The sequence below is a fragment of the Camelus ferus genome, chromosome 11 (genome assembly GCF_009834535.1).
Source record: "Camelus ferus isolate YT-003-E chromosome 11, BCGSAC_Cfer_1.0, whole genome shotgun sequence".
NCBI lineage: Eukaryota > Metazoa > Chordata > Mammalia > Artiodactyla > Camelidae > Camelus > Camelus ferus.
The window spans coordinates 74,242,171-74,261,735 of record NC_045706.1 but is presented as its reverse complement, the minus strand read 5'-3'; the positions used below and the strand labels follow the sequence as shown (position 1 = coordinate 74,261,735).

Sequence of the window (19,565 nt, the reverse complement as noted above, 5' to 3'; positions counted from 1 at the left end):
TGTTCACAAACGCCCCCCCTCACCCCCGCCGCCTGACCCGCAACCAGGGAGGGCCCAGAAACGCTGGGGGACGTGAAGCGGTCCTCCCGGGACCGGACATGACCGCACTTCCACTGCAGCTTAACCGGGAGTGCCTTGTATGAGAAGGAAGGTTTTTTCAGAGCTCTGAAGTTCTCTGATCTCTGTGCTGTGTCACGGTGAGGCTGGAAAGTGAAGGCTCAAAATGAAACCAGTCTGCCTTTATTTTGTTTAAGGCATTTTATTTTTTAATTCATGCCTTTTTAAAATTTACGGCATCTTAGAACTCTCCCATAGGTGTTCAAACTGAGTTTGAAAGCCCCTGATCTAATCTGGGGGTTTAGTGCAGAATTAGGACCGAGCAGCAGAGGCTGGTTTGCGGTTTGGAGTTAGAGCTTGCTGTGGGTGAGTGCATTTTTCTCTTTAAGAAATGTTTCTTTTCAAAAAACATCTTAAGATTTTGTATTTACTGTATCAGAGAATCAGTCTGAGGTCTTAGTGATGCAGCCATGTAAAATGAAGATGCACTGTTCAGACTTGGAGAAAACAATGCAAGCGGGCTTCCCTTTTCTCCTAACTGGCCTTCAGTTTCTGCCATGCCCTCTGGTGGGTTTTTTTTTGCAAAGAGCTCAGCTTTTATCAGATGTGTTGCTAAGGAATTTTAAAGAGGCTTAGTCCGAAAGACCAAAGACCAAAACCTGTGTCGTCAGATGTTCTTTTGTGAAGGGAAAAATAGCCCTGGGGGATTTTACCCCCTTCTTGCCTTTCACAACTTTCCCAACGTTCCCCCTCCATTTTTTTTTTTAAGCTTGCACAACTCAGCACAATAAAATAACAGGAAAAGGTGGGAAAGCATTAGTGCTGGAAGATTGGTAATAGACGTTATTATTACAAATCACGCCTAACCAAAAACTGTTACAACAGTGTTCCCAAATCCTGGCCAGTTCAGCCCAGCAATTTACCATAAGATGATCTGACTGAGCTGTTTACCTCCCCGTCCCAAGCCTTTGAAGTTTCCTGCAACGAGACCTGACCTGTAAGAATTCTACAAAGACCTGCCAGCTCTCTTCAAAGAGCAACAAAACATCCCAGCAGCGCAGCACCGACTTGCTGGCACAGGTCTGATTTAATCAAAGCGGGGCGCTGTTTTGATCTCAGGTGCTAACGGTGACGGGGCCGCGCTCGGAAGCGCAGGGCTGAGCTGGTTTGCACGGGGTGGGCTTGTGCTGCCTCTCGCCAGGCAAGGTCACCTGGTGGGGCCTGCCTCGTCGATCAGTCTAATCCTGACACTGCCCTGTTTCCCGTAAAACTGTACACGTTGAATTCGTCTTGCTCCCACCTTGAACTTTGTGTAGAGTGCGTGCAGGCGTCTGGCTTGCCCTCAGTGCCAGCATCTAAAATGAGCAGTTACTGGTGCGGAAAGCAGAGGCCTTGAGATTGACAGCAAGTAAATCTCAACGCCATTTGGTTTGTTTGCCAAACAGCTTTTTTTTGCCTTCTCGTGCTGTGTTGAGTTCGTCGTGTTAATGACTCAGTAATGCTTGCGGCTAGTAGAGCTAAGAACGGTGCTAAAGAAAACCGCCAGGTGCAAGTCTTTCGGTTACGGGACGTGGCTGAGCCTGGGTGTGAGCGGTCGCCCTGTAACTAGTGTCTTTAGGTGATTTAAGAGTGATTCTCTCAAGTCCCTGGTGAGTTTATGTAGTGCCTGAAAAGGAAACAATGGTGCGATGGCAAAGGAGGGTCTGAGCTCAGCAGAGCAGGGAGCCCGGGGGCTCCCAGCACACAGCTGGCAGGGGAGCGCTCAGTGAAGTGGGTCTAAGCAGGGGAGGCCAGGGGAGGGGAGAGGCCTCGGTAACGGCGAGAAGGTGCTACTCAGACTCTGCTACACGACGCCGCCCTGCCCGGCACGGCCGGGTGCGGGGACCGAACTCTGCAAGCTCGCTAGTTAACAGTGTACATGAACCGTGCCGTGCCGGGGAGACGCACGCCAGCCAGGCCAGTGTTACGGAAGCCACTCTGTATTTCAGCTTCTGCAGCGGGCGGGCGGGCAGGCGGGCGGCTACCAGCTCCTCACTTCCAGCAAGCAGATGTCACCGTCAACCTCCAGCGTGTCGACGTCACCGAGCTCCTTGAACCTGTGCTTGTACTCCAGGCTGTGCGCGCCGTTCACTGCCACCTTGAAGTCTCTCACGTCACAATAAATTATCATCTGGAAGGGAAGCACACAGCGTTAGTGGTTCCTCTGGGAACAGAGTGTCAGCAAGTAAACCGCTTGGAGACATTCTCCCAGCCTGCTTCTGGGACATTCCCCGCCGTCATCCCCAAGACCCAGATCGGGCTGAAGCGTGTCTGCCGGGGGCACCTCCTGCCTCGTCCCGCTCAGGGATACGCTCTGGGAAGCCCAGGGCCTGCTGGCCTCCATCCTCAGCACACGCCCCTCCACCCCTTGTCCCTGGAGGTGGCTGTCACCCTCTTCACCGATGGCTGGCCACGCTAAAAACCGCCAAGAGGAACCGTTCAGGGACAGGAACCACAGCACGTGGGTCCTGACTTTTCGCTTCAAGTCCTAGGGTCTTGGACCGCTCAGTGTGAGCTTCTGCAAGTTTCGGGCACTGGCTAGGGACTGGCTGCACAGCTGCCTGGCGGCCCTGCGTCCCCTCCCAGCTCAGAACATCTCGTCTGTCTCTCCAAAGCTCCTGGGAGCTCAGCAGCCCGTGACGCTAGAGGGTGATGAGCATGCTGGCAGATTCGGTTCTGATGCATCACTGGCGTCGGCCTCTCAGAGGTCTTTGCCTAAACTCATAGTAGTGATAAAAACAAAAGAAACCGCTACCCATTTAATCACTTTTACATCTAAGCCTTGTGCTTCTGATACCACGGATCCTCTGCCTGTTTCCAGCCCACATGGAGGCCGGCGGGGCGGGTGTCCCCACCGCAGGCTCCCCAGCTCCAGCCCTGGCACCAGACTGAGGCAGAGTCTGAATCTGCAAAGCAGCAAGCTGAGTCTTTTCTCTTTTGCTGGGGAACTCACGGAAACAGCTGCGGGGAGCTTAGGAGGGAGGGGTGTCCCAGGGACAGTGGAGGAACTGACAGGTCAGGCCACATGGAGAACCAGGGGACACCCAGGCCCGGATTACCTGCCTGCAGCAATGGCGGGCAGCCGGCGACCACCAGGTGGAAGGGGCCGCAGGGGCCGCACCCTTCACCGCATCTCACAGGACACAACACAGCCGCCCCCCAGAAGGGAAGATGAGCAGCAGGTGGACGCAGCGGAACAGGAGTCAGTCCCCTTCACGGCCTCGGACCAGGTGGGGCCAGCGCGTTACCAGCGGAAAAGGAAGAGGACCCCAGACCCAAGGGAAACCACAGAATCCCTCACACCACCTGAAGAGCCGAACCATCTGAACAGAAGAACGCGAATCTGATAAAAAGGTCACAGATGAGATCACAGCTGAGAGAGGATTAAATGAGGAGCTGGACATCAGGGAGCAGAGACACCACGTAGAATCGAAGCAATGCCGGAGGGGAGGCCCCGAGAATCCCCTCCTGAGGCAGGAGGTCAAGGCTACTGGAAAAGGTCTGTCACGACAAAACACTGACACGTGACCCAACAGGAGAGCAACCACTGTTCCTGGAGTGGGAAGCTAACAGGGAAAGATGATTATCCATTACTGTCCTTTTAAATTTTAATACAGCAGTTCCAAACTCGGGCTCAGGTCAGAAGACAAGCTGCTAGTTTCCTGTCACCAACCACAAGATCCACTTCCTTCTGGAGCAGCCCCTCCTCTCCTCCAGGGACCCCGAGTCACCCTTCACGCCCAACCCCTGCCGGGTCAGCAGACCCTCACCTGGGCCCTGCTCAAGTCACCACCACATCCAGGGTGCTGTGTTCAAATGTGAATAAATATTGGCGTCAAACCGCCATCTTCTATTCAGCCTTGGTATTCCTGCTCTTGACAATTTAAAACGCTGTCGAAGCAGGACCTGAGTAAATGACCCACGGTGACCCTGTGAGGCAAAGAGTCACCAAAGCCAGTGAGCGAGCCCCGCTGAGCACCCAGCACCCACATGCTAGGCTGATCGCGCTCGGCAGCCCAGGCACCTACTGGGGTTATAACAGTCACCCACTGGGGACACAGGACCAGGTGCCTTCAAGTCCCAACGGTCTAAACGCATCCCTCGCTGACAACACACAAATAGGACTACTTGGAACAGAGTCCTGCCCCCGGGGCCATGCCGGCCCATGCAGCCAGGCTCCTGTGTCCTCGTGTTCACTTGGGCTAGACACGTTCCTCCAGCCCCAAGACCAGGTCCCTGTCAAAATTCCTACTAGAACAAATGCCACTGATGCCTGTGCAGACGCCACCTGCCGCGGCCACTGAAGCTGATGGTCCCCAGGGCGAGAGAGCTTCCAGAATACGTCTCTGAGTAAACAGACCGCAGTCTCCACCCGCAAAGCTGGACCTGACTTAACGGACCACTGCCACCCCCAGGCTTCTCTTTCCTGCCTCATTTCCAACAAAGATGCTCTCACCTCAAAGTACATCCCAGGACTAAATGGAAAGCAGGTAATATTTCTCTCTTCCTCTCCCCAGGACTCCTGAAGAAACGAATTCCTCACGAACGCTTTACTGTTGAGGCGTGGGTTCAGGTGGAGAGCAATCGCCCTGGATTTTGCTGAGCGTAGATTAACATTAAAGCTTTTGAGAGAATTTTAAAAAAACCCTAATTAACCAAGCAGAAGACAGCAGTGCGATTTCCTAGTTTTAACAGTGAGGAACTCGGATTCTGACTACATGGAAGTACGCATGAGGACCCTGGAATGCTGCTCAAAGAGAAATTTAAAATTCTGAGTTGGCGTTTCATTGATACGTTTTTTACAAAATAAAAGGATGGAAAACTTTAAAATCAACATTAAGGCTACAGAACTGGTTGGGAGAAACCGAAGGATTCCGTCGGCCGCAGGAAGAGGGCCTTCCAAGCACACCCGGCCTGCTCTTCACAGTTTGAAGCTTTCGGGAGTCTGAACGGCTCTAAACAGGTTCTTAAAGCAGAAACTTCGCAGGTCCCACGACAAGAGGACTAACAGAAGGGACCTGCTCCCGCAGGGCCGCCCTGAGGTTCTGGCCACAAGCCTGGGCTGCAGCTCCCTCTGGCTTTAATGTTCTCACCTTGCCACCCCCCTCCCCCCACCCCGAGACTTAAGGGAGTGCAGCCCCGAGTGCCATCCGGGGAGAGCCTTCCCGCTGCGGCGGTCACGCTCATACCCTTTGGCGCATGTGTTCACTTCTCCTTTAATGACGACCGTCCGTCCAGGGCCCATGGAGGAGTTCAACTTCGCCACATAGGGCAGGGTCTGCGAAGAAACCACCGTCAGCACCAGGAAGCCTGCGGAACGGGGTCTCGCGGGGAGTCTGTCCAGACACACCAGGCAACGCTTAAAGGCCAAGACCCCCTAAACCCCAGGGCAGGTCCCCCGCAGCCAGCCCGTGTCTGGCTCTCAGCAGACGCCAGGGTGTGTTCAGACAAGCGTGGATGGACGTGGGGGGACCGGACATCCTTTGGAGCAGGGAAGCTCCCTCGGAGGAGGCCCTCAGCGTCAGGGCTCAGCCGGGCTCAGGTGGCCAAGGGGACACGCACTGACGGCTCAGGACGTGATGCCAGGCTGGCTGACATCATCCTGGATGCCCAGACAAACGCAGGGAGGCTGCCGTGGGCGTCTGCGAGGGCAGGTTACACATACAGCTAACTAAAACTTAACTCATCACACAGAATTAAGAAACGTGTGGCTCTTCAAACCTTTGACAGACAGTTGGTAGGCAGAATTTTGGCGCAAGTCAAAGTGTGACTGGCTGTCGAACCTTTGCTCTTGGTGTAGACAGTTCTGGGCACGACTTTAGAAATGCCTCCTCCTCTATTACTAGGCTGCAGGGAGACAGGCCTGCAGTAAGGGATGGGACCAACGAAGCTGTCTTCTAAGGTTTAAACTATTCCTTTCCTGGGCAATTCGATAACACATTCCATGGGTTAGCGCGAAAATACTTACAAACTGCGGCATGTCAGACTTTGGTACCTATTGGAAAACAAAGACAAAATGACATTTGACAGGGGAGAGAGAACATTTTATAACAAAAGCAGTCAGACCACACGCTCGCACTGACCCGGGGGTGCCGGGCGGGCGGCCGGAGCTTTCCGACACGGCCACGCAGCGGTGAAGCGCCACGCGGGCTGGGGCAGTCTGCAGTCCCGGCTGTCTGAGGCCCGCATCCTCCACCGTAAGCTAACCGCTTCCCCGGATTTCCCCGCACGTGGGCTTGCTGCCCTGCGCAGGGCGCTCCCAACACGCGAGGCTCTACTCTGCGCCAAGGTCTGTGAGACCCCTTTGTCCCCACCGACAGCAGCAAAGAGCTGTTTAAACTGCACTCGTTTCGACGGGGGGAGAAGACAAAACACCCGCCGACAGTGCTGCCCAGCGGTTAAGAGTCAGCGAGGTCTCCGTACACAAGCCTGGGTTGTGGTCGGACCCCTGACCATCTGAGCATTGGCAGAACCTATGGCACCTGGCGCCCGCAAGACTGAGCCTCAGGTTTCAAGTGACTGCTTCCAGCCTAGTAGTTATTAAAGACATAATTTTTCACATAAAGAACGTAATTTCAGAAACCTCAGCCCGCCACCTGACTTACATGGCAACTAAAACATTTTTAAACCAGTAGTTCGTGGAGAGACTTAATGTCTACGTGGTCTTGACTCACCTCCGTCCAGAGCGGCTGCCTGGGCACTTCTCACGCCCTGAAGGAAACTTAATTATTTTTTAGGATTTAACATCCATCAGAATTCTAAATGTAATCTACTTAATACATCAAAGACAATAACACAAATGGCACTAAACAAGAAAATGCTAGGAAATTAGGACCCCCTAAATGCAGGTAACGCTAGGGTCCTCCCGCTCCCGGAACAAGCAGGAATGAGCGTCAAGAACGGGAGGAAACGGCGCAGGCGGCGAGGCTGTCGCCCACTTCTCTCTCCCTGGAGGGCAGGTTCGCGGTCTCAGCCATGACGGAACGCGGCCCGTCCGCTCCCGGGAGCCTCCCTGGAGCTCCTGCGTCGAGGACACGCCCCTGTCCAGCCAGAGCGCCGTCTGCCCGCCTGTCTGCCCGCCCCACTGTTACTGGTTTGGGTTTCTGTTAGAACCGGGCCAGATCTGCCATCCACGGCCAGGAAGGCCCTGGTCGATCTGGGTTCTCTTACTAGTCTGGAAGACTGACTTCTGAAACTTTATACAGAAATGAGGGAGCTGTTCACGTTTTCTCATCTCAACAGAAGACATCAAAGACGCTTCCTGCCGCTTTGTCAGACGACGGGCGTGGCACTCACCGGGCTGAAACAAAAGCCGACGGAGCGAATGGTCACCTGGCCGCGGATGCCCAGCGTGTCTACCTTGTCCAGGGGGATGCGGTGCGCGTACAGCAGGATGTGTCTGCCATTGACGGCCACCTGCACAGACAGAAGGCAGCCCCCCAGGGGACCGCGCATGAGTTCATTTTATTAACTTCCCCAAATTAAACCTGCTGACACGGATTTAACCTCACAGCTCTCCCCACAGGCCTCCACATGCCTGTCTGACAGGCTGTGATGAGGGTGTCTCCAGCCTGAGTCCACCTGGTGAGACGAACGCTGCACTCACGACACGTGTCCGCATGCACGAGGCACACAGGTCAGACCGCGGGATGCAGTGAGCCCCCTGCTGTCCCAGGGGCCCGTGCTCTTAGGGGACCAGCCCTCACGTGGCAGGTGCTCTCTGAACCCTTGCTGCACCTGCTGAACAAGCACCCAGGGCGGACCACTCGGCTTCCCCAGGCTCCTGTCTGAGCAGGAGATGGCTCTCCTGCCAAGGGCCCCTGGTCACTCGAGGAGGCCCCAGCCAGGGCCTGAGGCACAGCAGACACCCGCGCCCTCCGCAGACGCCTCGCACCATGTTCAGGGAGACATGCGGAACACAGCCCCAGCTCCGACCTCGAGGAGCTGAGAACCCCACCAGCAGGCAGGAGAGTAAACGCCGGGAAACACCAAAGCACAACAGCACAGGAACGAGAGTTACACTGTGTGATGCAGACGCTCCCCAGGCCAGAGGAGGGGGAGGCGTGCTGGGGGGAGCGGAAGGGGGAGGGCCTTCACCAGGGGTGTGGGGGCTTCCTCTGAGCCTCAGATCTCTGTGCCGGGAGGCTGGACAGGCTTTGGGGGCTGGGGGGGGTCAGGCCTCTAGGACCAGATTCCACTTTCACAAGCTATGCCGGATGGCGCCAGGGGACAGTACTTGCTACACAGAGGACTTAACTCTACAAAATCTTCCGACTTCCACTCCAGGATCCTGTGTCTGTAACCTGGACCCCCCACCCTGGGGCATGGGGTGACAGCTTACTGTCCCTTCCCGAGCACAGCGCTGTGCCACACGGGGAGGACACAGCCTGGTAGAAGCCTGGCCGCCCTGGGCCTGCTCCCACCGCCCGGCAGCGCCCATAGGGGACGCTGGGGGCCCGACCCCAACCCCCCGAGACGGGAGGAAGAGCAAGCTCTCTGGGCGTCAGCAGCGCAGGGGGAGCCCCCCCCACAGGGGACCCCCTGCACGCTCCTCGTCACCCAGGGCCCTCCACCCTCCACGACCCACCTGGAATTTCTCTTTCAGGACCATGATCACGATTTCAAAAGACTCTTCCTTTTTGAAAGGCATGTCGTAGGTGATCTCTTCCCACCCCCACTTTTCATTTCTCAGAGTGTTGCAAACAATGCAGTTGGCCCTTTTGAACCGTGGGTTGAAGTGAAAGGCCACGTCCGCCCGGGGCTTCACGCTGCTGCCACACTGCAGGTCCACCTGGAATCTGCGTGAGGAGAGGAACACAGGCCACACAGGCTCAGAGAGGAGGCTGGGACACGTGACGGGTCCCCTGGTCCCTCACCCGCGTGGCCTGACTACCTGGCTGCCTCACCCCCTCCCCTCTTCCTTCTTAACAGACCCTGAGCTGTAGCTGGGCTGACCCATCTGGGTAAGTGCCCATGTTTCCAGCCTTCGCTTCAAGTTTGGGGGTGTGGGGGAGTGTTCAGGGAAAACCACTAGAATCAGCCTCAAAAACCAGCTGGCAGCTGCCTCTGTCCACCCCGGCCCCTTCCCCGCCGGCTGCCCAAAACACGGTGTGAGGACTAGTCTTGGCTTCCAAGAATCCAGAGAAGGAGGACCCGGCCCCAGGGCTGCAGGGCGAGGGCCCGAGCAGCCTGGAGACGCCCGGGCGGCTCCTCCAACTAGTGCTCACATCTCACCTAATCGTCACCACCTGGGCATCGGCCACGGAAAGGCAAGTCCAATTCAGACTGATCCAGCCTAGTCCAGGGTTTGCCCCCAGAGCAAGCATACCTGAGGTAAAACCGCCCAGCACAGAACTTAGCAAACGCTGTGGGGTGGCTGTCCTGCAGCTGGACTCTGTCCCTGTCATCTGGCTGCGGTTCCCTTCATCACGTATCTGATTCTTTGTACTAAAAATCACAGTATAAATAAAAACCCCAGGTGACCCAGATTTCAGTCATTCACCCCTGTCTCCCCAGCACCTTGGCCGGGGCCGCCGCTGAAAGCACAGTCAGGCCTCGGCCGCACTGCTCGTTGCTGCCGTCCCACAGTCACAAGGAGACAGTCTACCCCATCCCTTCCCTTCTCACACGAGGACTTACCTGTCTGAGTCACCAGGGACGTGCCCACGTAGTACAATCGAAGTTCCAGGCTCCAGCGGCTCAGAAATGGTCCCGACGTAGGGGATTCCCTAGGAAAAACGTAACAAATGTTCACTTACATGAAGAAAATCAAAAGACAGCATTTTTAAAGGTTGTGTATAAAGGTGCTCAGACCCTAGCATTTTCCAAGTCATCTCCACTATTTAAACGGCTACACAAAACAGCAGGGCTAGGAAACTCACCGCATCTGCAGACCGCTCCGTGTTCTTTATGAAAAGGTACATAAGTGTCATTCACAGTACTGTTTATTTGGCTGGAGGGTTTGTGAAGTAAAACTTCGACAGGGTAATTCAGATAACAGACGAAACTTGTGCTGCCAGGCCCCCCGCCCCTCCCTCCTTCCTGAAGTTCCACTGAGGGTCCCGCCAGCAGGATTCTGGCCCGCGGCCAAAGGCCAGTGTGGACAGAGACAATGACAAACACTCGCGGCCTGCAGAGGGCGCTCCAGGTGAAGGCACTTGGCCACACCTGGGACTTGGGGGAATCGCCTGCACCCCACAGGGCACCAGAGGACTGCACCACCTGAAGGATGAGCTCTGGGCGCCCGTGGACCTCTCACGACACGGCATCCACCTACCCGCCCAGTGCAGGGCACAGGCTTGTTCGGGTCTCCACTGACCCCCTCCTCACATGGAACCCAGCCTTTCTGTCTGGGGCCAACACACTATCAGATCTTGTCACTCCCTTCCCCCAGAAGAGGCTCCGCCATCACCCCTCCCCCGGTCAGCCCGCCGGCTAGACCTGCCTCCCCTGTGTCGCCACCACCTCCTCGGCCACCGAGCACTGGAGCGGGTGACCAGGCCGCACACCATAAGCCACCTGCAGGCTCAGCCAGCTTACGACAGCGACGCTGTCCATCCCAGGTAGCTCAGACTGTCGGCAACTGAGACGTTAACGACAGAGGACGTAAAACAGTGGTAATCATTGGAAGCTCATGAGCTGAAACCCTCAGCTCAGGCACATTCTCCACTGGAGCCTCTTTCAGACTCGGGGCCAACTGAGCCAGCCTCCTCCGAGGGACTGCCCGGCTCTCCAGACTCCGCTCACTCGCACACACACACCTGGACTGTCAGCTGTGCAGGGCAGGACATGGCCGTCACCTTTACATCCAGGACACAGGTCGAGAGATGGCCAGTAATCACTAGGGATGAAGGCGCTCTCACCAGCCCACAAACTGGGCTGTGGGAGGCCAGGCACCTGCAGGTGAGTAACGAGACGAGCGGCTGCCGAGGGCAGGCTGGGTGGGCGAGCAGAGCAAGGCTCCAGCTGTACACCAGAGCGGACGGTTCTGTGTGCAGGGAACGTGGGAGGCACTACTCCTCCACCCCGATCTTCGGGGCCTCGGCCCGAGGACAAGAAGAGCAGGACCTTCCACGCTCTAAATCTCTCAATAAAATGAGAACAGTTTTTGTAACTTTGAATGTTTGTATACGTTCAACTCATACTTATGCAGACTATTTAGTGACACAAAAACACTGGTGATACAAACATTCGTGAGAAAGTGGCCTGCAAAACTAGACGGCTGGTCTCCAGTAACAGTAAGCGCTGAGCAGGAAAGAGCGAACACTGTAAGGAAGTCAGCCACAAGTGCTGCAGTGGTTTTCCTGAAGGATGAGATTCTAATTTTCTTCACATATTTTCCAGATGTCTTTTCTTTAAGTATCTTACTATTTTATTCAGGAATCCATTTCTGTGAGTGTCACGAAGCCCAGGCCGAAGTAACAGCGATGAGCGCTGGAGGTAACCACACCCCTCTCTGGACTGGCTTTTCCCGATTTCTGTAATAAGCACTTACGATGTTTATAACCACAGACATTTTATTATATATTTAGTTTCAAGGTTGGGAAGAGCTTTTTGAGGCCATCATCGACTCCGTCACTGCTGACAGACTGCTGCAACTGTTAATATGTTGTTCCTGAGCAGCAGCCGTGTTGCAGAGTTCGGCCATTTGCCATTTCAGTTGTCCGGGTGACCGCTCTCTGCCTCGGGAAGTACCTCGAGTCCCGGCAGCAGTACTCGGCACTTCTGGACCACGGAAGCAGGCAGACGCCCCGCGGCCCGCTCGCCCGCTCACAACCACTGCTCCTATGGCAAGGGAGGGGGCGGGCGGCCAGCGGGCGGCCTGCCGGGCCCAGCGGCCCCCACGCGTGGGCTCCCCGATGCCCGCCTGCCAGCCCTCAGCTGATGAAGGACACTCTTCACTGGCGCGTCTGCCCTAACAACCCAACAGCCGGGTCACGCCCAACCTCACGACAGCTCAGGCGGGCTGTGTTCAGCCCCCCCGTGTCAGTCACAGACCCCACCGCCCTTCCCGGGCCCTAAGCCTCTCACCTCACCTGCAGCCACCCAGAGCCCCGTGCCCGAGCCGGTCAGGCCCCTGTGACGCGACCAGTGGCGGCAGCCGGTGTGACAGGAGCGCGGGCGGGGCTGCCGTCTGTGGCTGTCTGGCTGCCGAGCCTGGCTCTTCAGTCCTGCCTACTGAAGACCCGAGACTCCTCAGTGCCACCCGGCACATCCCTTTTCTACTTCAGCTGGAGACTGGTCTCTGTGCTTGCAACTACAAACCCTGACTGTTTCACCACAAAAAAGCGGGGCAGTAGGTGTCAAATAAACGCTTCAGAAAACTGTATAAAGAATTCTGAGGCAGCCGAAGACAGTTTAGGAAGGAGGCACGGCGTGAGCGGGGAAGAAGTTAGGCAGAGAGGAAGCCAGTTCAGGCAGAGATGTCACCTTGCAAAAGCAGAGGCAGGAGAAGACAAAACGCACCTGGGAGACAGCAACTAGGAAGGAAGCAGTTAAACACGGAGCCAGGGCCAGGTTTTAGAGTGAAATTCTGACAGTGGGTTTGGGAACAGCAATCCAGTGGGGGTAAAATTAGCTGGAGGGCAGGGGGTTTTTGGGGACAACTTCCAGCAAGCCTGGGGATGAGGACATAATCTGGGCTGATAGCAGGAGACACTGAGGGGGTGGGAGGACGCAGATACAAGAAACACTTCAAAGGAAACTGTCCACATGGGGCCACTACCTACAGCAGTACAACTGGGGAGGAAAGCGATCTCAGAAGGAAGATGGCGAGTTCACGCTGAACGCTGTCGGCATGAAGGGCTGGCAGGACAGCCTACCACCCTGAGGGGGAGACTCGGGGCTAACACTGAGTGAGTGACCAGAACTCATACTTCACAGTCAGAGGAGAGACAGTCACTCACGACATCACGGGAGATACACTGAGAGCACGGTCAGGAGCAAAGCCTCAGCGGCCTGTCAAATTAGGGGGTGCACAGGGGTTCACCAAGCAGACCTGGCCGTGGTCTCTGAGAGGCCTCCTTCCAAGGTCAGCCCTCGGCTGGTGTCTGGAACTGGATTTGGAGATGGCGCCCACCCGCTACCTGAGAAGGGTGGGTTACTTACCAAAACGGCTTGTGCGAACAGTATGGTTTACGCTAAACCCCTGCCCTCCTGCCAGGAGTCTGGAATTTTGGTCCGTGCCGGGCAGGGGCTGTCCATGTGCGGCCAGCCCTCAATAAAAACCCTGGGCAGTGAGTCTGAGGTGCTTCCCTGGGGGGTAACGCTTCATACGTGCTGTCCAGCTAGCTGCTGGGAGACTGAGGTGCACCTGTGGGACTCCGCTGGGCACTGGTTCCCCTGGGCTTCGCCCTCTGTGCCTTTCCCTTTGTGATTTCACTCTGCAAAGACGCAGCTGGCGGGGTGCCCGCCTGCTGAGTCATGAGAAGTGAGGCCGTGCTGGAGGCCTCGCCAGGGAAGGGGGAGGAGGGCCGGCAGCGGTGCAGGGTCGCTGTGTCAAGGAAGTCAGTTCCAACACAGGGAGGACTGTCAATGTCTTTAACGTGCAAAATAAGAAAGGTCCAAAAAAAAGAAAAAGACAATGAATGGATATCACACCCTCTGGGCCAGTGACACCGCTTTCATGGGTTTATCTTACAAAACCTGGGTCAGGTGCTGAAAGGCTGTGTGTCCATGCACAAGTGACTCCAAAAGAAGTCAAATAAAACAGCCACTAGCACATGTGCACAGATACGCATACACAGGCACTGGACATGACCATCAGAGCGAACAGCCCTTTACAGGGGGCTGGTTAAGTAAGCCACAGTACGTCCATGTAACAGTAATTATGCAGCCATGAGAACAGTGAGGAAGCTCTAAAGACACCAGTATCTCTAAACCGTGTTTAGTGGAAAAAAGCAGGGTGCAGGATAGTTCACGTGGCCTGACACATGCACGTAAGGAAACAGGACATGTAAGAGGCAGTGCAATGGCCCAAGCACTCTCAACACAGCCGCACGACACGCGTGCAGAGTACCTGAGCCTGCTCACACATGTTCTCAGGAAGGGTACACACAAAGCTGGTAGGAAGTGACGGCCTTTCCGGGGGAAACCAGGCACTAAGGGAGCAGGGAAATTTATGTTTTATGAAACCCTGAAATACTGCTTGAATTTTAAAAAATGATTTACACATATTTTCTTTATATTTTAAAAATAATTTTTCAAAAAAGGAAAAGCCACTGGGTTTGACATAAATGAATTTTAAATTCTGAACACAGATTGTCTTCAAACTACTGGGGCTTGGTAGTATGGACGGACAGAGAGAAACGGAAAACTGTAAAAGAGAAGCTGGTTCGGGAAGGAAGATGGGAGTTTAGTTTTGAACTCACAGCCCTCTGAGGGGATGGCCGGTCGTCTGAGAAAGCGAGAGATTCACCGCGGGTTACACATGGTCAAGAGGTGATGGGCAGAGATGCTGACAGAAGCAGAGACGCTGAAGACAAGACTGGTAAAGAAAAGAAAGAAGTTAAGGGAGGAAGAAAATCAGAGGGCAAAGCCATGGGGAGGAAATGCAGGCAGCATAAATGGACTCTCTCAGGAAGGCCGTCAGCAAAGGAAGAACAAGAGCACAAAGGCTGGAAGGGCCCTCGGAGCTTAAAAAGATTTTACTGTTCTGCGTTTTCAGATTAACTCGCAAGGTAGAAAGGGAAGTAACTCAGAAAGCTAAGGAGAAAGGACAGATGTGGAGGTAAGGCTTCTAACGAGAGTGGAAGCAAGAGCTTTAAGGGAGCAGTCGGATTAATGTTCACACGTGGTTCGTTAACTTGGAGCGACCACCAGTCTGTTTAGTCTCTAAATAACTTCTCAGCCAGCCAGCACTCCATCCCTCCTTAAGAACGCTACCTATAAACAGCCACGGTAAGTTATTCAAGTTGATACTGAGTTGCCAAACAGCAGATTTCACGGAGGCCACTTCTGGTATTATTCATTCAACGTGAGTGGGAAGAAAAGCGAGCCTGACTTTTTAAGTCCTGGGATCTATCAGTTGAACTAGTCATGGAAACAGACTAAATATGGGAAATTGACAGAGGCCAGTCACACAAGTTACTCTGTCTTTTTCAAGAGTTAATTAATATGAACAAAACTTGTCTACCACCAATGTGGACCAGAACGTCAGAAACACTAAGAAATAAAAACTAAATGGTGACAGTGCTGTGTCTGCACAGGGCTTGATAAAGAACACCGCAGAAGCTGAATAAACACGTCCCCACTGTTTGAACTAATCACTAACAAGATAAGCGCCAGGCAAAGCCAGTGTTTACTTAGGGCACCCGTCATCGTGAACTGCCTCGGACGAGGCCGCTGGGAGCCCTGAAGGCAGCTGCTGCTCCGAAGCAGGGTCCCTTCCTCAGAGGCTGAAAGGTCGGTGTCTCGCTGTTTCAGCTCCACAGGTGAGGGTGCAAAGTCCAGAATTACAGGAGCCATCATTATGCTGGTGTCAAGGTACGCAGGGATTTTAATCCATAAGTTTATTTTCCAAATAACATTCAAATATGGCATTTCTGTGATGACAGGCAGGACTGAACAGCACAAGCCGACCAGCCGTTCCTCCTGCTTCAAGGACCCTGGCCTACCCTTCAGCCACCCATCTTTACAGGACGTCAGTCTGCAACTTTGAGATGTTTTTAACTCTAAGATGCACAAATCATTTTAAATGTCCTGCCGACCTGAAAGCCACCACGTCTTCCTTTACACACCTACTGCCATCGAAGGCTGTTTCTTCTAAAACTGAATTCGCTTTATCAGGTGGTTGTACCTCACTCTCGCACAAAGACATTAAAACTGAGGGGGAAAAAGAGCTCTGGACACAAAGTCAGTAACAGAACACCTGAACCCACTTACACCAGAAAGACTGGTTTAGGGCCTTACTTCAAGGACTGCCCCACTGTCCCAGAGTCTCCTCCGGGGTTTCCAAAAAATGCAGCAGCTCTCTCTCAGACCAAAATTCAGGATTCAGCTTCAGATACATGGAAACTAGACACTTCCAAGATTCTCACACCACGTGAAACTAAAACAAGTTGGCACTTCCCAGGACGTACACTGGCATTTCCAGCAACTGCACACAGGGGTTCCGGGACCAGCCTGAGGCCAGGCCACAGCGGTTACCTTTCCTCCTCCTCCCCCTCAGCACTAGCTGTTGACGTCTCCCTGCTCAAGTACCAAGCAGTATTTGAAGGGCAGAGGGAAAAGCTGAGACATGAACTTATCAACCGGTCTAATTAAAACAGAAAAGTAAAACCTGTAGAGTCAGAAATCCGTTCCTTTGAAAACGGTGTCTTATGATCTGAGCCTTCCCACCAGCAGTGGAGGTGGCGTTTCCTCTGTTCATGACACCCCACATGACCTTACACAGCTGACCCTTGAACAACACAGCTGAACTGGGCGGTCCACTTACACCTGGATTTTTTTCAGTAAGGGCGTGCTACCCGACAGTGGCTGGAACGGCGAGCACGGAGAGGGCCAGCTCGCGCCGAGCATCTGCGCGGCTCCGGGGCTGTGTCTGCGCGAGCTGGCCCCACCACAGTCCCGATCACACTGCCTGCTTCCCTGGTGTGCGGTGAATTCCACTCTTGCTCCCACGACCCTGCCTCAGCGGTGGACAATTACTACCCAGTTGGATTTGCTCTCAAACCTGCCACAAGCAAAAGTGATTTTACAGAAATCAGTTACCGGCTCATAGATGACATTCTGCAGGCTGTTTAAGGACGTCATTCTTTTCCACCTTATTGTCGACTGGAGTCTTTCTTCTGTGTCTGATCAAAGATTTTAAACCAGTTTCATTTAAAGAATTCCCAGACTGAAACTGAGGCACCTGCCCTGTGTAAAATCCAAATGGAGGGAAAGAAAAATAAGCATGCACCATTTTTCTTCACAACTATTTTTAAATACGTAAGTTATTTTACTGATATTTAACAAATACAGCATGGTGTTATGATCAAAGATCTGACCCCAATTCTTATGTAACATAAACGTACTTAACTAAATAATTTTGGATTATGCCTGCAGGAAATACTGATTTAAAAAAAATAGATTAGTAGGAAATTTCTAACTTGGAAATACTATTTCAATACTTATTACCAAAAATACTAAAGCAAAATAGCAAATACTTCTTTCTATACAACTATCAGAGACAGTCATTTAACTTTTCTCATCTGTACAGTGAGGGTAAGTTTTCACCTCACAGGTTCTGAGGACTAAATGAATTAACAAAGCAATGGAAGAGTACGTTCTTCATAAGGTTCACCTACTGTTATCAGTAGAGGGACTGTGCTTCCACCTCTGAATTAAACAAGTTTAAAAAAAAAACAACACCAATGCCTCAAGTATTAAAAAGATAGTTTTCCCTGTGGCTAAAAAAAAAAGTGGGGTGGGGAGCATGAGCCGGTTTTAAAGACAAAAGTGCCCATCAGTACTACATTTAGCAGCTCCAGGGAAGACACGAAGACTAAGCAGAAATAAAAGAAAAACGAAACTGATGCTTCCTACACTTGACTTCCGCAAATTCCGTCATCACACCACAGGGCAGTGCGCAAACAGCAGTCTCCAACTCTGGATGGTTACGTTACATCCACGTTCCACTGCAGAGGAATTCTGCAGGTGTGATTAATGTGAGCCAGCTGACGTCAAGACAGGGAGACTGTCCTGGATCCCCTGCGGGGCCCGATGTAATTCCCAGAGCCGGAGAGGCGGTAGCAGGGGAAAGCAGGGGTTTGGAGCCCGAGCAGGATTTAACGCATCACTGCTGGCATCTGACATGGCGTGCAGGTGGGCACACAAGGAAACTCTAAGGAGGAAAGGAACCCTGCAGGCAAAAGCTAAAATACCCTGGAAGGCATTCTTCCCCGGGGTCTCTAGAAGAGCCCAAACCGGGTAACTCCTGACTTTCAGCGACGCCTAATGAGAGTACTCTGCCTGGTCCCCAGATTTCTGATCTAAGCGCTGTAAGAAAATAAGTCGGTGTAACCGAAACAGCAAGTTTCGGTTTGCCCTAACTATACACAGTTTCGATGTGTCACATACGCCTCAGTACAGCGGGGGAGGGGCACCTGCATCTCTAGGGACACAACTGCGGCCCTAATCTCTTCCCTTGCTCGTAGGTCAAAACCTCTAACTGTTGGTTCTGCTCCGTCAGACTCAGGCAGCATCAGCAAGAACAAAAACACACACATGCCGCAGCCACAATCATAATTTACACCGCGACCAGAGAGCCACCCGATTTAAGCCCGAGGCTTGCGTGACGCCAATCGTCCCGAAAGCACACGGGGACGGGACGGGCGCCGGCTCGCTCCACCAGGAGCCTCCGGGGCGCGGACCAGAGCGGTTCGGGTGCAACACTGCGGCGTCTCCCAGGAGCGCGGTCAGCGTCGGGGCAGCGCTGAACCCCCAGAGCCTCCCCTGAACACGCCGGGCGGGGAGGCGGCGCGGAGGCGGCCGGGGTCTGCAGCCGGGAGGACCGCGACGGCGACGGCGGCTCGGCCCCGGGCGCCACTCGCAGGGCGGCCGCGCCCACCCCGCGCCCCGGGCTCCCCGCGCTCCCCGGAGACGGGGCGGCACCGCCCGCGCCCCTCCGCGGCCCGCGTTCCCCCCGCAGCCGCCGCCTCCCCCGACTCACCCCGGCTGGCGTCGCGGCGCTCTGCGCGTCGTCGGGGTGCGCGTGCGCGTGCGCGGCGGCTACGGGCCGTGGGAGGCGTCAATCCGCCGCCATTTTCCGGCTCGCGCGCCCCCGCGTCCCCGCCGCCAGCCCAGCGTCTGTGTCGGGGGCGCGCTCGGGGCTCTGCTGGGCTGGGGGCTCGCGGACCTCTGGGCACTCGGACCGCGACCGGCTTGCTGCGGGACGAGCAGACGGGGCGGCGGGCAGGGGGCGTCTGCCAGATTCCGGGGCGGGTCCGGCTGCCTCCGCCCCGCCGTCGGGGGTGAGGGCGGGGCGGGGAGGGGCGGGGAAGCGGGGAGGAGAAGCCGTCCTCCCTGGGCCCGCGCGCGCCCGCCGCCGGGTCTCGGGGGCGGGGCTCAGGGCCGGGCTGGACCCGGCGACGGCCGAGGGGCCCCACGCGCCGTCTCCGCCTTCCCCGGGTCGCCGGCGGGGGGACGGGGCGGGGCCGGCGGCAGGTGTTCCCCAAGTCTGCTTCCTTGCCTGCCTGGGTCAGAGTCCAAACAGGACCATCCAAGAGGACCTGACTTGGAGGGTGGGGAAGTGGGTCCGACCCAGAGCCCCGTCCTCTCTCTCGGGCCCACCGGGGCTCATGGGCCAGTTTGGTGCGCGGCTGGTTTCAGAGTTACCTACTTCCCTGGGGAAACGTGTAAGCAGTTTAGAGCGCAGGTCCGACCACTTCAGATGTTCAGAGATACCGGATGCGTCTCAGTCCGGGGCCCACGCGCTCCCCCCACCCCCAGCTCCTGCCTCTCCTCTGTAGGACAGCCGGTCTTCCAGG

The 19,565-nt window shown here is 55.0% G+C and overlaps 1 protein-coding gene across 1 annotated transcript; it reads right to left on the bottom strand.

Annotated features, from left to right (window-relative positions):
* Positions 1 to 239: 239 nt before the first annotated feature.
* LGALS8 (galectin 8) lies at positions 240 to 18,900 on the bottom strand. Its single transcript, XM_032491919.1, is given in 12 exon segments — positions 240 to 2,227; positions 4,553 to 4,718; positions 5,286 to 5,374; positions 5,818 to 5,943; positions 6,065 to 6,091; positions 6,756 to 6,777; positions 6,779 to 6,807; positions 7,393 to 7,512; positions 8,684 to 8,894; positions 9,736 to 9,824; positions 16,807 to 16,953; positions 18,749 to 18,900. Coding segments are annotated over 11 exon segments (1,071 nt in total). The 5' UTR covers positions 16,849 to 16,953; positions 18,749 to 18,900; the 3' UTR covers positions 240 to 2,077.
* Between the last annotated feature and the right edge of the window lie 665 nt (positions 18,901 to 19,565).